Here is a 12,457-nt window from a genome sequence, read left to right as displayed (position 1 = left end):
TATCAAATTATTCTACTGCATGCCATCCTGCTGTAGGGTATCCTCTCTGTCTTGCCATCACATTTATGTATGAAGAGAATACAAATAGTAGAGCAGCATGTCAGTGTACTAGATCCACTTCTGTCCATTAATTCACTCCTGGAGCAGATCCACCGGGCCCATTAGCATTAATGAACGACACAGCAGCCACCTACACACACTACAAGCGTTCGTCTGCCTGTGGAGTCAGCCTCTAAAAATGCCTCACTGAAAAAAAAAAAATTAACATCCAGACAAAGCTGTATGGTTTCAAGTAATGTTTATTTCCAGCTTTGTGTGTGTGTGTGTGTGTGTGTGTGTGTGTCCTCAGTGCTTTCACACTTCCCAATCCCAGACTTACAAAAAGATACCGCCTCTTCTTGTCTCTCTCTCATTAAACAGACCTGTTTGGGTTGATTTGGCTTCATTATTTAAATCTATAAGATGTTAATGAGCAGCACGGTGGCGACTTAAAAATTTTCCACAATAACCGCAGCCTTGGAAAATTAGTTTTTATTACACCTGGAGAGTTGTGCAGGCCTGAGGGAGCATGGCCCAGCCAGCGGTGGTTAAACTCTTATATTGTTGTAGCCACAACAAGATAATAGTCATTACAGCATTTTACAGCAGTAACCATGTTTCAGTCCTCCCTCAGTCACTAATCGGCCGGTCTAGTAGGAGCCCTAGGTTTAAGAACTAAGGCAATGTTTGTAGGTTTGAGGCCTCCGTGTGTGTCTGTGTGTTCCTCACACACTGTCCATAATCACAATCTCAAGTACTTTCACACCTGTGCTGGAAATAGTCCTGCGTCTCATCCCCTTGTCTCTTTTCATGAGTCACTATATTGCAAGAGGGAAAAGTCGACTGCAAAATAATTTTTTCTCGGTTTCTGTGATGTTGCCAGCATGCTTCTAATGTGTTTATGCATCCTACAGTCGCAATAACATAAACAAATTAGAAAATGAAATGAAGTTAAACAATCTGCCCTTGAGACAAACTTTAACATCCAGCTGCTAAATTATAGGAGACTGGGCTTGTGGAGGGCTACTAGTGAGGTTTGTAAATATGAATTGGTGCATTGCTGCACAAAACAAGGAATATTTGAACATCTGGTTCCAACATCTGGTCCAGCTAATAGGTAATAGTTGAACTTTATTGACCATATATACTCTTAGTTTCTAAAGTTGCTTATCAAAAACTCAAAAACTAGTATTTCAGCCTCTGCTATAATATTTTGTGCACTTAATTGATATGAAGCTTTTTATACATGTGACAGTAAAGACCTCAGTGTAACACGACACACCATAAACTGTGAAGATGAATCTAAACATCTCTAAAATAGGTATAATTTGTTGTTTTAGTGACGCATTTAAATAAATTGGCGACTGCCTTAATATAATCCGTTGTAACATTTGTAGAGCGTGTCTGATGTGGCCAGTGGCAGCCATGATGTTTAACTGACCCACTCAGAAACTGGGCTTCTCCTCCTTTTTAGTTTTCAGATTTTTTTTTTTTTTTAACCATTCAAACTGACGACGGAGCAGTGGGGGGGTGTCAAATTGTGATTATACATCTGTAAAGCATCAGTGATATGTTTGCTCTGAATACTATTTCAGTATTTTTTCCACTCAGTTTTTTTTTTTTTTTCAGTTTTTTTCTGTTTATCCCCGAAGCATGCAGTCATAGTGTAGAACTGCTATTTTCACCAGTTGGTCTCGTCTCTTTGTCCCGGTTCTTTTCAGGAGGCAGAATGCCATTTTCATGCTCTTCAAAAGCCATGTTGGTGTTTTGCTGAATACAGTAATAGATATTGATTGCTGTATCATAGACCAATAAATGGCAGTCTCACTTCTGAGATGAAAGCTTGTGAATGGACTTGATCTTTGTTGTAAATCATTCTGCAGTAGAGTAACTTTATATTAGTGTGAAGTGTGTTTGTGTCACAGATTAAGTGTCTGCCTGCTCGTCCTAACGGCCGGCTGGCACTGACCGGAGGCCTGTGAGGTCTATGTGAGCAGCCTGGAAGCCATCTCCCCCAGCAGATGGCCATTATTAGTGACAATGAAGAGTAGCCCACCAGGCCAAATAGAATAACAGCGAGCCCATTTCCTCCTTGTCTGTATATGAGCCGCCTATACTGCTAACAACCTATATCTCTTCCCCCTCTCTCTCTTCATCTTCTGCTGGGGACGGACTATTTTTCCATGACTGTACTCATCTTTTTTTTTTTTTTCTTTTCTTTTCTTCTAACTGCTTCCCTAAATTGGTTCCTGCAGGGATGTTAGAGGCGGGACACACATGCACAAGCACATGCTCAACAAACGTGAATTCTCTTAACTCAACACAGGAGCCCTTGAGATTGACTCTAATGGGCTCTTTTTCTTTACAGAAGGCTAATAACAGTACGCTGATGTGTTGGCCTAAGTTCAGTTCACATCAACAGTGGACAACTGCTGCACTCGCTGTGCTGTACAATGGCAGCTTCTATCTCTGCAGCACTGCACCGATGATCAAGTTTCACTTTGAGCTGAAAAGAAACATGTTCTCATAAGTAACAGCATGACTTTAATGGGAGCTAAAAAAAAAAATTAATAAAACATGACTCATGAACATATTAGCTGTAGAGTAGATATGTTATTTCTGACCACAGATTTACGTAAAAAAATATAAAGTCAGAGTAGACTAAGGTGGTCCTCGCAAACAAATTATGAATATTACAAATTCTACAGCTCAGAACAGGCCAAATAATCTCTTTCTAAGATCCCACATTCGATACTCACCACGTATTTACTGTCACATATTTTCACAGGAACGCTAAAAAGGAATCTGACCTGGAGGCGGCTCTGGCCAGACTGAGGGACCTGGAGGCTTTGCTCAACTCTAAAGATGCTTCCCTCACCACCGCCTTGGGGGAGAAGCGGGCCTTGGAGGCTGAGGTGAAGGACCTCAAAGCCCAGCTGGCAAAGGTAAAAACAATTATTAAGTCATACATGGGCTGCTGTAGGAAAGACGAGCAGGTTTCAAGACTCGGTACAGAAAGAAACCAGAAATGTTCCAAAACACCAGGCAAATGTCAGAAAGTCAGTTTACTGATGCTGGATTGGTGGTTTCTTCTGGCACAGTAAACACTTCCACTGTCATCCGGAAGGTTTTAGCTTTGAGACGACATCCAGCATGAAAAAAGACTAAAATCCTTCGTTACCACCTGCCAGAAAAACAATCGGCAGTGACAGTCATTTGAAATGGTTTTGGACTTTCTCCTCCTCCAAGGTGTAGAAATACCTCAGAGGAGGTAATAATTTTATGGAAACCCTGCAGGCAGTTGATTATGAATGAGGGCAATGTGAAGCAGGCAAGGTTGCACTCTCTGCTCTTTGTTTTATCAATGAATTGAACCACAGCACTGATTTGGAAACCACTGTGACCTTGCGCCACCTACTGGGTATATTTAGGAACTGCAGGTTACCCCCCCCCACTGGACAAGCTCAAACAGGACTACACTTTGGGCTTTGTGGAGGAATATTTCTCTCATCTAATCTCCATCTCTTTCCTCCTCCTCTGCCTTCCCAGCTGGATGGCAACTTGGCCGATGCCAAGAAGCAGCTGCAGGACGAGATGCTGAGGAGAGTGGATGCTGAGAATCGTCTGCAGACCCTGAAGGAGGAGCTGGAGTTCCAGAAGAACATCTACAACGAGGTTCCTACTCTTTGCCTTAACCCTTCTATTTGCGTTCAGCTGTCTAAGTCATCTGTCCTATTTTTCATCATTTCCACAGGATATTGATTCACTTCCAACCACCTACTTGTTCATTTTGAAATCCCCCCACCTTTGTGCTTTCAGATCAGTCGTGCAGTTTTGTTTTTTGCCTTTCGCCCTAAAATTTAGTATTCAAATGGAGATAGTTCAGTTCTTACCATGTTTACATTTTACCAAGTTTCTGGCCAGGTCCCACTCTAGACCAGGCTCAGACATTGATGTCCTATTTTGTTTGTTTGTTTTTTTAGATAATGATTAGGAGAATCTTAATGGTCACCAGAGCAGTAGACAGAGCTGCTGGAGTTTTGTACCTTTAAACAAATAATTACTGCACAGCAAAGGACTAATCAATGCAATTATGTTCATTGACCGTAGCAACTTTCCACAGGTGGAGTTCCTTACTTTGCTTATAATGCCTGAGAGAAAATGGTAGTTTAATAAAGTAATAAGAATTAGCAAAGACATGTCAGTCAAATAAGACAAATCACTTCACTAACCTGTTTAAACATGCTTTGCAGTAATTTATGTCGGTCTCTCTCTCTGTTCAGGAGATTCGCGAGTCCAAACGTCGGTATGAGTCTCGCATGGTCGAGATCGACAGCGGGCGGCAGCAGGAGTTTGAGAGCAAGCTGGCCGAAGCCCTCGCTGAGCTGAGAGCCCAGCATGAGGCCCAAGTCCACCTCTACAAAGAGGAGCTGGAGAAGACTTATCAGTCCAAGGTTGGTCTGCAGCTCTGTCGCCACCCTGAGTCTAAAGCAGAGGCTGCTGTGAAGGAACCTTGATAGTAGTTCATGTTTTGGTTTTTGGTTTGGTCTGTTTGTTAAATTGTCCATAATCCAGGTCATTGGCAGTATTGATTTGAAGCTTTTTATAGAATCTGTCTCTCTGTTTATCTGCATTTAAAAAACCTGTTTATAGCTTTTATTTTCTGGCCTTTCATCTACATAGAGGGAAGAAATTCATTTAATGAACATAACCATTGTCCTTTGGGAATCCTAATGAGGAATGTGAATAAACACCAGAGCAGCATTTGTCATTGTAATTAATTTGTAAATGAAACCAAATCTAAACCGTTCTTCATCTTACTGAACCCCTTGAGGGAAAGTGCTTTGGGAATAGTTAGTTGAAGGTTTGTGAAGAAGTAGCGCTGTATATTTCTGTCGAACGGCACAGTTCACTTCAGGTAGTTTGGCTCATTAAACCACTGCTGATATCTCTCTGTCAGTTGGAGAACGCCCGTCAGTCTGCTGACAGGAGCAGCCACTTGGTGGGAGCCGCCCATGAAGAGCTGCAGCAGACCCGTATCCGAGTGGAGGGCATGTCAGGCCAGCTCAGCGCGCTGCAGAAACAGGTACACACACTCACAATCTGTCCCTGACGTTATCCGTCCGGTCGCTGAGTGCCTGACTTCAAAGCAAACCTCACCTCACATCAACCTGCATTTTCATTTTAACAGACTGTTTAACTGGCTACTCTTAATTAACCAGCCTCTCTCTGTGCGGGTGTTCTCTTTGCATCAGTTGTCTGCCAGCGAGGCCAAGGTGCGTGAGCTGGAGGAGGCTCTGGGACGGGAACGGGACCTGATGAGGCGGCGGCTGGAGGATAAAGAGCGGGAGATGGCTGAAATCCGGGCCCGGATGCAGCAGCAGCTGGACGATTACCAGGAGCTGCTGGACATCAAACTGGCCTTGGACATGGAGATTAATGCCTACAGGAAGCTGCTGGAAGGAGAGGAGGAGAGGTGAGATTGTTGTAAAACAGCAGTCAGACCATTTAAAACCTCACACCCTCAGAAGGGGATCACTAACAAGTCAGTGAAGAATCAGTTGTTGGCTTAACAAGCAAAGAGTGAGCTGCTATATTTACAGTTCTCCACAAGCTGTGCCATTTACACGTGCTACTTATTACTTCGACAGAAAGTGAAGTGATTCCTTTCTATATTGATTTTGCTAATTGAGCACCAACACATGTCAAAACAGCAGATCACACGTTAAGTTCAAATTATATGCAGCTGCAAGAGTTAGGGTGACATGAATTTCACCATCTGGACACATCCAAGATGGTCCACACGGTCTTCTTCGTCCACTCTGTTCTCTGCTATGAGAATTTTGAAGCCTTTGAGTGATTTTTTTTCTGACAAAACAGCTCCAGCCGTGGCGCATTTCTCAAGTATGTAGCCGTTGATTTTATTTATTTATTACAGCTGTATTTGTGTCAGGGGGGGGGGGGGCTCTGAGCTGCGGGGTCTTCCTGGAGCAGGAGCGCGTGGAAGTGAAATGTTTGCTGATTTTACAACAGCAGTTTGTACCTGTATGCTGCACTGCCTCCCTCTGTCTGAGTCTGTGATGTGAACCTTCTCCTCCACCCCACCTCCACCCCCCCAGGCTGCGTCTGTCCCCCAGCCCTCCACCCACCAAGGTCACCATTACACGGTCCTCAGGCTCAGGCCACGGCCACTCCAGCCGCCTGCTCACATCCTCAGCCACCGCTTCGAGCAGCCGCAACTCCTCCGGCACGGCCAGCAGCAAGAAGCGTCGCCTCAATGACAATGACAGCGAGACCTCAAGCATGGTGGGTGGCACTGTGACCAAGACTCGCATCAGTCAGCATGCCTCAGCCAGCGGTCGCATCACTGTGGACGAGGTGGATCTGGAGGGAAAGTTCATCCGTCTGAGCAACAAGGCCGACGAGGTAAATGAGTCCATCTATTATCTGGATTTTCAACCCTGTTTAAGGTCATTTCACAGCAGTGGAAGTGAACAAAGGTGATAATGACACATCGTTAACGTCAGACTGCCATTGTGTCAGAGGCAGAAACTTCCAGATGGTTGTTGTGTTTGATGTGTTGGTTATATAAATAAATATATCTACCATGGCATCAGAAATACCATCAGGCAGTTGTGTGATAATGCAATGATTATTTCTGTTTGACATTTAAAGCCAAATAGATACAATCTAAGCGGGGCTCTGTGTTTGTGTGTAATTTTTTCCCGTTGAGTTTGTCAGCGTTAGTTTGTGCATTATTTGTGGACTAAAATACATCTGTTGTACCTCATTTAGGATCAACCCCTGGGCAACTGGCAGGTGAAGAGACAAGTTGGCAGCTCCACTCCCATCGTCTACAAGTTCCCCCCGAAGTTCACCCTGAAGGCTGGAGGCACCGTTACTGTAAGTTGTGCTCGTGGTTGGTTCCTGTGTCCATTTTCAATCAGGCCGCTCCTTTGCCGATAATTTTTAAAGGTACTGTGTGACTGTATAGACCTCCAGTGTCAGTGTGGAGCTTTGGAGCTAAGGCTGTGAAGTAGTGAAGATCACTTTCACAGATGTGGAATTAAGTTGAACCAGCCTGTTCGACCGGAAAGTAAAGAAAAACCCAAATCATTCCCATTAAAAGACAGAAGACTTTTAATCCTGTCGTCTTTTTATTCTGTGCCAGCAGCTGTATTATTATTAAGTTCAGGATTTCTTATAAACTTTGTAACCTTCCATCTCTGCAGATCTGGGCTGCATCCAGCGGTGGAAGTCACAACCCCCCCACTGACCTGTTGTGGAAGACCCAGAACTCCTGGGGCACCGGTGACCTCATGCAGACCACCCTCATCAGCGCCAATGGAGAGGTCTGACCTCACTTATCTTCAGATTACTTCAGATCCTTCTTCCTTTAACCGCAGTGGCTGAACATGTCTTTATTCAATCCACCACCAGGAAATGGCCATGAGGAAAGTGACGCGCACGCTGTTCCATGACGACGACGACGACGACATGGTAAATTCCTCTTCTCCTCGTTGCTTCATGCTCCAGGAACATCACAGCGTCGATCTCACTCTGACTGTGCAGCATCTCCCAGTGGAACAGCAGAGTTAAGCAAACTCACCTTGTTGTGTGTCTCCCCCTGCAGGGAGCTCACAGCACAAGCGGTGCCGAGAACGAGTACAACCTGCGGAGCCGCACCGTGATCTGCGACTCCTGCGGGCAGTCGTCGGATCGCGGCGCAGGTGTTTGCAGCAGCGGGGGTCTACCTGAGGGCCTTGTGGGACATTCCTTCTTCATGGGCTCCAACGAGCCCCGACAGGTACTGCACAGTTACTGAAATGACATGGACGAAAGTAATTATGCAGCAAATTATCATTTCATGGAATTCTATTACCAATTAAAATAGTATAACAGCAATAAACTGGAACAGAAGGTAGAAGGTACCTGCAGTCAAAGACAAAGATGCTTTCTGTGCTTGTGATGACTAAAATGAGGTGTTAGATGCAAAGCCTCATTCCATATGTTGCTTTACAAAGGAACGCTTTATGTTGTGTGAGAGTTAACAAACCTCCTGAGCCATAAACTGCAGGTTCGACCAATATGAGGCTCCAAAAATCAGAGGCGAAAAAATCCTTTTAACTTGGGCGTGAGGCAAAGGAACACGGCGAAGGATGGTTGGCGGCCTTTATCATCTTTACTATGTTCCAGCAACATATAATACATAGAAAGCATATAATTAAGGTATTTTAGATTAAAATAAAAAAGATCTTCCTGATGTAACAAACTTAAAATTATTCTAAAAATGAAGTGATATTGGATATTTATCCTCCATGTATGTTGACACAGAGACGCATTTTGCCTTCTCAAGCAAATAATCAGAATTATTTAACTGAAGTTTATCAACTAGAAACTGTCTGTGCTGTTTTTTTGTATATATATTTACTTCAGAAAGCCCGATATAATCATGATTGACCAAAAACACACAGACCCAAAAACGAATCACCTACCTACAATTTTAAAAAGGCATTTTTTTTTTTTAACTTGAGTTACTCACACTACTGTTCATGGAAAAACTAACAATCCAATCTAATGACTATCCCAGTTTAAGGTTTTAAGCTGAAGCTGATCGTGGCCTCTCTCTCCTTCAGGGTCGTGCCAAGGCAGAGAACTGCTCCATCATGTAAAAACCAAACGGCACCTCACCTGAACTGCCTCCTGTCAGCCAGACAGGAGAGTCATTTCCTACCGTTGGGACGTCTGTCTTTTATTTTTTTTTTACATGATTTGGTCTTATTTTGTATTCAGATTAATCTGCAGGTTAGATTTGCTTCCAGGTCTTGGCGGAGGGCACAGGATTTTCATATTCAGCTTTTGAGTTTGTATTTTCGTGTTATATTATTGCATGTGTGCCAATGCTAACGCTTGTGCTGTATTCTGCTCTGCTTGCACACACACACACACACACAACACAGGGCTCCATTGACCAGGGCTTGCACTTCGATCCAAGCTGGGGTTTCACATTTAATGGCCAGGCTGTCAATACTCAACACGTACAGCTAGTGAACCCTGTCAGGAATAAGTGTCTGCAGCCATGCAGACGGCAGGAGAATGAATCCTCTGGGGTTTGTTAAATCATGTTGATAACCCATCAGATACAGCAAGTCTTTATTTGAAGGTGTTTACACATTTATTTTAAAGCCGTATTGTTCTGTCTTTATTTGACAGAGGGGTTTATGATTCTTTGTTTAAAAAAAAAAAAAATAGTCCAAAGGAAGCCAAAGAACTGTAACTCAGGGTGTACAGCAGGATTTGTTTTGTGTTTTTAACCTTGGCCTTAGACAAACGCATTGTAGTCCATTTTCAATGCGGATTTAGATCATGCTGTGGGGCACTCAGAGAAAAAAATTGTTTTGGGTGAATATATGTTTTTGTTTTTCTTTAATCCACAGCTCAGCCTCAGAAATGTTTTTGAAAGTCTGGTTTGTTGGAAAGGTTGAATGTACCTGCCTGAGTGAGTCACAGTAGCTGTCTCAGCTCGATGTGCATTTAAATGTGTTGCCTTATGATTTTAAGTAATTCCAAAGGTGGTTTTTGTCATGAGGATGTAAGAGTGAGGACTTTGTCTTCTACTTGGGGAAATATTAGAGTAGGTACTCTTTATTATAAATTTGGTGCCATATTTACAGTATATATTTGTATGGATCAACACCATTCTGGTGGAGCACTGTTGCTCCCTTCTTTTTTTTTTTAATAAAAAATACAGATGTGCCTTCAGAGAACAGGACAGTTCAAAAGTTCACTGTTCTTCACTCACATGTCTCGTATTGCAGTCTTGTGACTGTCACTCGTCCTCTGGTTTGTGTGGCTCCTAGAAACTGGTCATAAGAGCTATTTTTTTTCTTTCTTCTTTTTCTTCTAAGCTTACTGACTTTGCAAATCCCCAGGCATGATGTGGGGGATCTGAGTAAGACTGTGGGGTTTGGATACTTTGAGACTTCGGCTTCATGTGCTGCTTTGACTGAGGTCCTTGCCAAATATGCACAGCAGTTAGATTTGTACTGTAGTCTGGCAGCTTAAATCATTTATTCTCTAGAGGAAAGCATATCAAAGCATTTACGGAAAATACTTGATAGCTGTTTTTTTTTTTTTTTTTTTTTGTATTTTGGTTGTTGCTGTTCTGTCATATTAGATTACTTTTTTTTTTTTCTTTGCTTAAAGCAAATGTCAGATTTTGACATGATGACTCCCGTAGTGCCTTAAAAAGTGTACGACAATCATAAAAGAGCTTCAAAGAGTTTTATTGTTCGGTCTCCATGTCAGAGTGACAGTTGACACATCATGCTTGTTTCATGTACGTGTAAATTTCGGACTGTATGTGAATCTGTAGAATGTGTTAAACTGTTCATATGCAATTTTAGTTCAGATGAATGAAGACTCAGGACGCTGATGTCACTAAAACACTTTGAAGGACTTGACGATGTCAGCAAAAGGGATTTCATGTTGCCTTCACTGCCAAAGTTGGATTTATCTGGATGTGGGATAATGTTTCTTTGTGTTTTCTCTTCTAAAATGACGCCTTGTAAAACTATTTGGTTGCTGTGATTATTTTGCACAATGTCATTCAAAACCACTGATGAAAAGTGCAGCCATTTTTATTTACATTATTATAAACAACATGTTCCCATGGTTACATTCAGAAATATATAGTCATGTTTAAAAAAACAAAGAAGCTGATGCTCTAATTAAAAACAAGCTTTCAAAGCAACAATGTACATTCTCTGGTGCAAAAGGTTTGTCACGTTGTTGGCAGGATTATAGCCCTTTGCTTCCGTATTGACAGATGGCAGTAAACAACTATACATTATATAGCAAAACTAAACTTGACAAAAAGAAATAAAAAAAAAAAAAAAGTGACAAACTCAAAAGTGGCTTGCTGGTGTCTTTCTGTCACTGTTTGTAAACTTAAATGCAGTTTTTTTTGGCAGAGAATTTAGCAGTTTGGCAGAATCAGAGAGCTGCTCTCCAGTTTCCAAGTGATTAGAATTTCATTTATGGCGCTCACAGCATTAAAAATTATTTAAAAAAACTCAGGGTTTTGTTTTTTTTATTATTGTTCACAAGGTAATTCCAGTAAACTGTTCATGATGAAGTCAGTGGAATGGTTGAAGGCAGAAATGTCAGACAAATGTGTTAAAACTGTCGACAAGAATAAATTGAGAAGCTTTTTGTTTTCTGTATTTTTGGTGAGCTGACCATTTAAACACCACAAAAAGACCAAACACTGTAACATTCATAATGCTGCGTTCATTTGGTTTGCTGTTCACATCACACAAACACTACTTCTCTTTCTGTAAATGGATTTAAAGTGAAGTCTGACAAAGAGCTTAACATGTTCATCTTAACATTACCATGACAATATATCCTATCCTTTATTTACAAGGTTTTTCTCTGACAGCAGCAGTACGTCAGCCACACACGTATACTTAAAAATACGGTGATGAGAGGAAAGCAAAAGCTGTTCATCTTGGCTCTCGGGTGGTAAAGAAACTTTTGTTAAAATATCTTCTCCAGATTCCTGAATATCAGCAATAAAGAAATATAAAGTTTTGGTTATTAATCAGTAGAAAGACTCAAACACAGACAGGGGTGTTTTCTTTCAATGTTCAGTTTGTTATAAGAAATGGCACTCAAATTAACATTACAAGGAGCCGATCAAAACAGAGTCCAGCTGTGACAAGTTCATCCAAAGCTGGCAGTTTAAAACTGAAACTTCAATAACATTTGTCAAAGTTTGATTTCTGATCAGAGGGAGTCATTAAATCTGATCGGTAGCAAACAACTTGAGTGGAAAACTTCACTGACAGCATGTTTAGATGAGCTCAAAACGCATAAATGTTCCCAAGTTGCTGCTTTTACCCATGAAGTCATTTGTTTTTTCGCCCCATGGGATGCGAGTGCAGCTGAAGCCCTGTTGGCGTCACCACAGTCCAACCTTCCTCACCGCAGCCTGCTGGCTCCCTGTTCTGGATGACAAGTCTGTCACGGTGAAGCGAGTACCTCTTCATCCCACACCGGGGCAGTGTTGAGTGTGAAGGGGTGTGGGGGGGGGGGGGGAGCAGCCACAGTAAACAAAAGTTCCTTTGCGGGACAGACGCCTCGCTGCTGCACTGTGGGTGGTCTGCAGCTCTGATCGCTGGGGAGGGGCTTTAAGTTTGCTCTTTCTCTGCGAGCACAGACCAACAATCATCCCCAAAGTGAGGTGGAGGACGGAGACTTGCCGTGTTTAGTCACTGAGGTGATCTCCTGGGGGAGGAGGAAGGGGAGGGGGGTCGGCGGACTGGTGGCAGGTCGTAGTGTCCCGGGATGTGGCTGTTCACGGGGAGGTCGTAGTGACTCTGAGGGTCCTCGTGGCCAAGAGAGCTCTGACGCT

General features: G+C 42.7%; 2 protein-coding genes across 5 annotated transcripts in view; one reads left to right on the top strand and one right to left on the bottom strand.

The window, feature by feature from the left end:
• The window catches only part of lmna (lamin A), a 26,768-nt gene extending 15,816 nt beyond the window's left edge, over positions 1–10,952 (top strand). For both annotated transcript variants that reach the window (XM_029504847.1, XM_029504848.1), the window contains exons 3-13: positions 2,828–2,984; positions 3,589–3,714; positions 4,323–4,493; positions 5,000–5,125; positions 5,295–5,515; positions 6,159–6,465; positions 6,835–6,942; positions 7,272–7,391; positions 7,480–7,539; positions 7,673–7,846; positions 8,676–10,952. In XM_029504847.1, the coding sequence (XP_029360707.1) occupies positions 2,828–2,984; positions 3,589–3,714; positions 4,323–4,493; positions 5,000–5,125; positions 5,295–5,515; positions 6,159–6,465; positions 6,835–6,942; positions 7,272–7,391; positions 7,480–7,539; positions 7,673–7,846; positions 8,676–8,711 (1,606 nt within the window). In that variant the 3' untranslated portion in view covers positions 8,712–10,952. The remainder of the gene's footprint in view (positions 1–2,827; positions 2,985–3,588; positions 3,715–4,322; positions 4,494–4,999; positions 5,126–5,294; positions 5,516–6,158; positions 6,466–6,834; positions 6,943–7,271; positions 7,392–7,479; positions 7,540–7,672; positions 7,847–8,675) is intronic.
• Positions 10,664–12,457, bottom strand: part of pear1 (platelet endothelial aggregation receptor 1) — a 39,163-nt gene continuing 37,369 nt past the window's right edge. For 2 of the 3 annotated variants that reach the window (XM_029504844.1, XM_029504845.1), the window contains exon 23: positions 12,315–12,457. In XM_029504844.1, coding sequence (XP_029360704.1) covers positions 12,315–12,457 — 143 coding nt within the window. The other variant, XM_029504846.1, reaches the window with a different exon arrangement.

This window comes from Echeneis naucrates, chromosome 6, assembly GCF_900963305.1.
Source record: "Echeneis naucrates chromosome 6, fEcheNa1.1, whole genome shotgun sequence".
Taxonomy (NCBI): domain Eukaryota; kingdom Metazoa; phylum Chordata; class Actinopteri; order Carangiformes; family Echeneidae; genus Echeneis; species Echeneis naucrates.
Note: the sequence above shows the minus strand (reverse complement) of the source record. Positions and strands in the feature narration are given on the sequence as shown.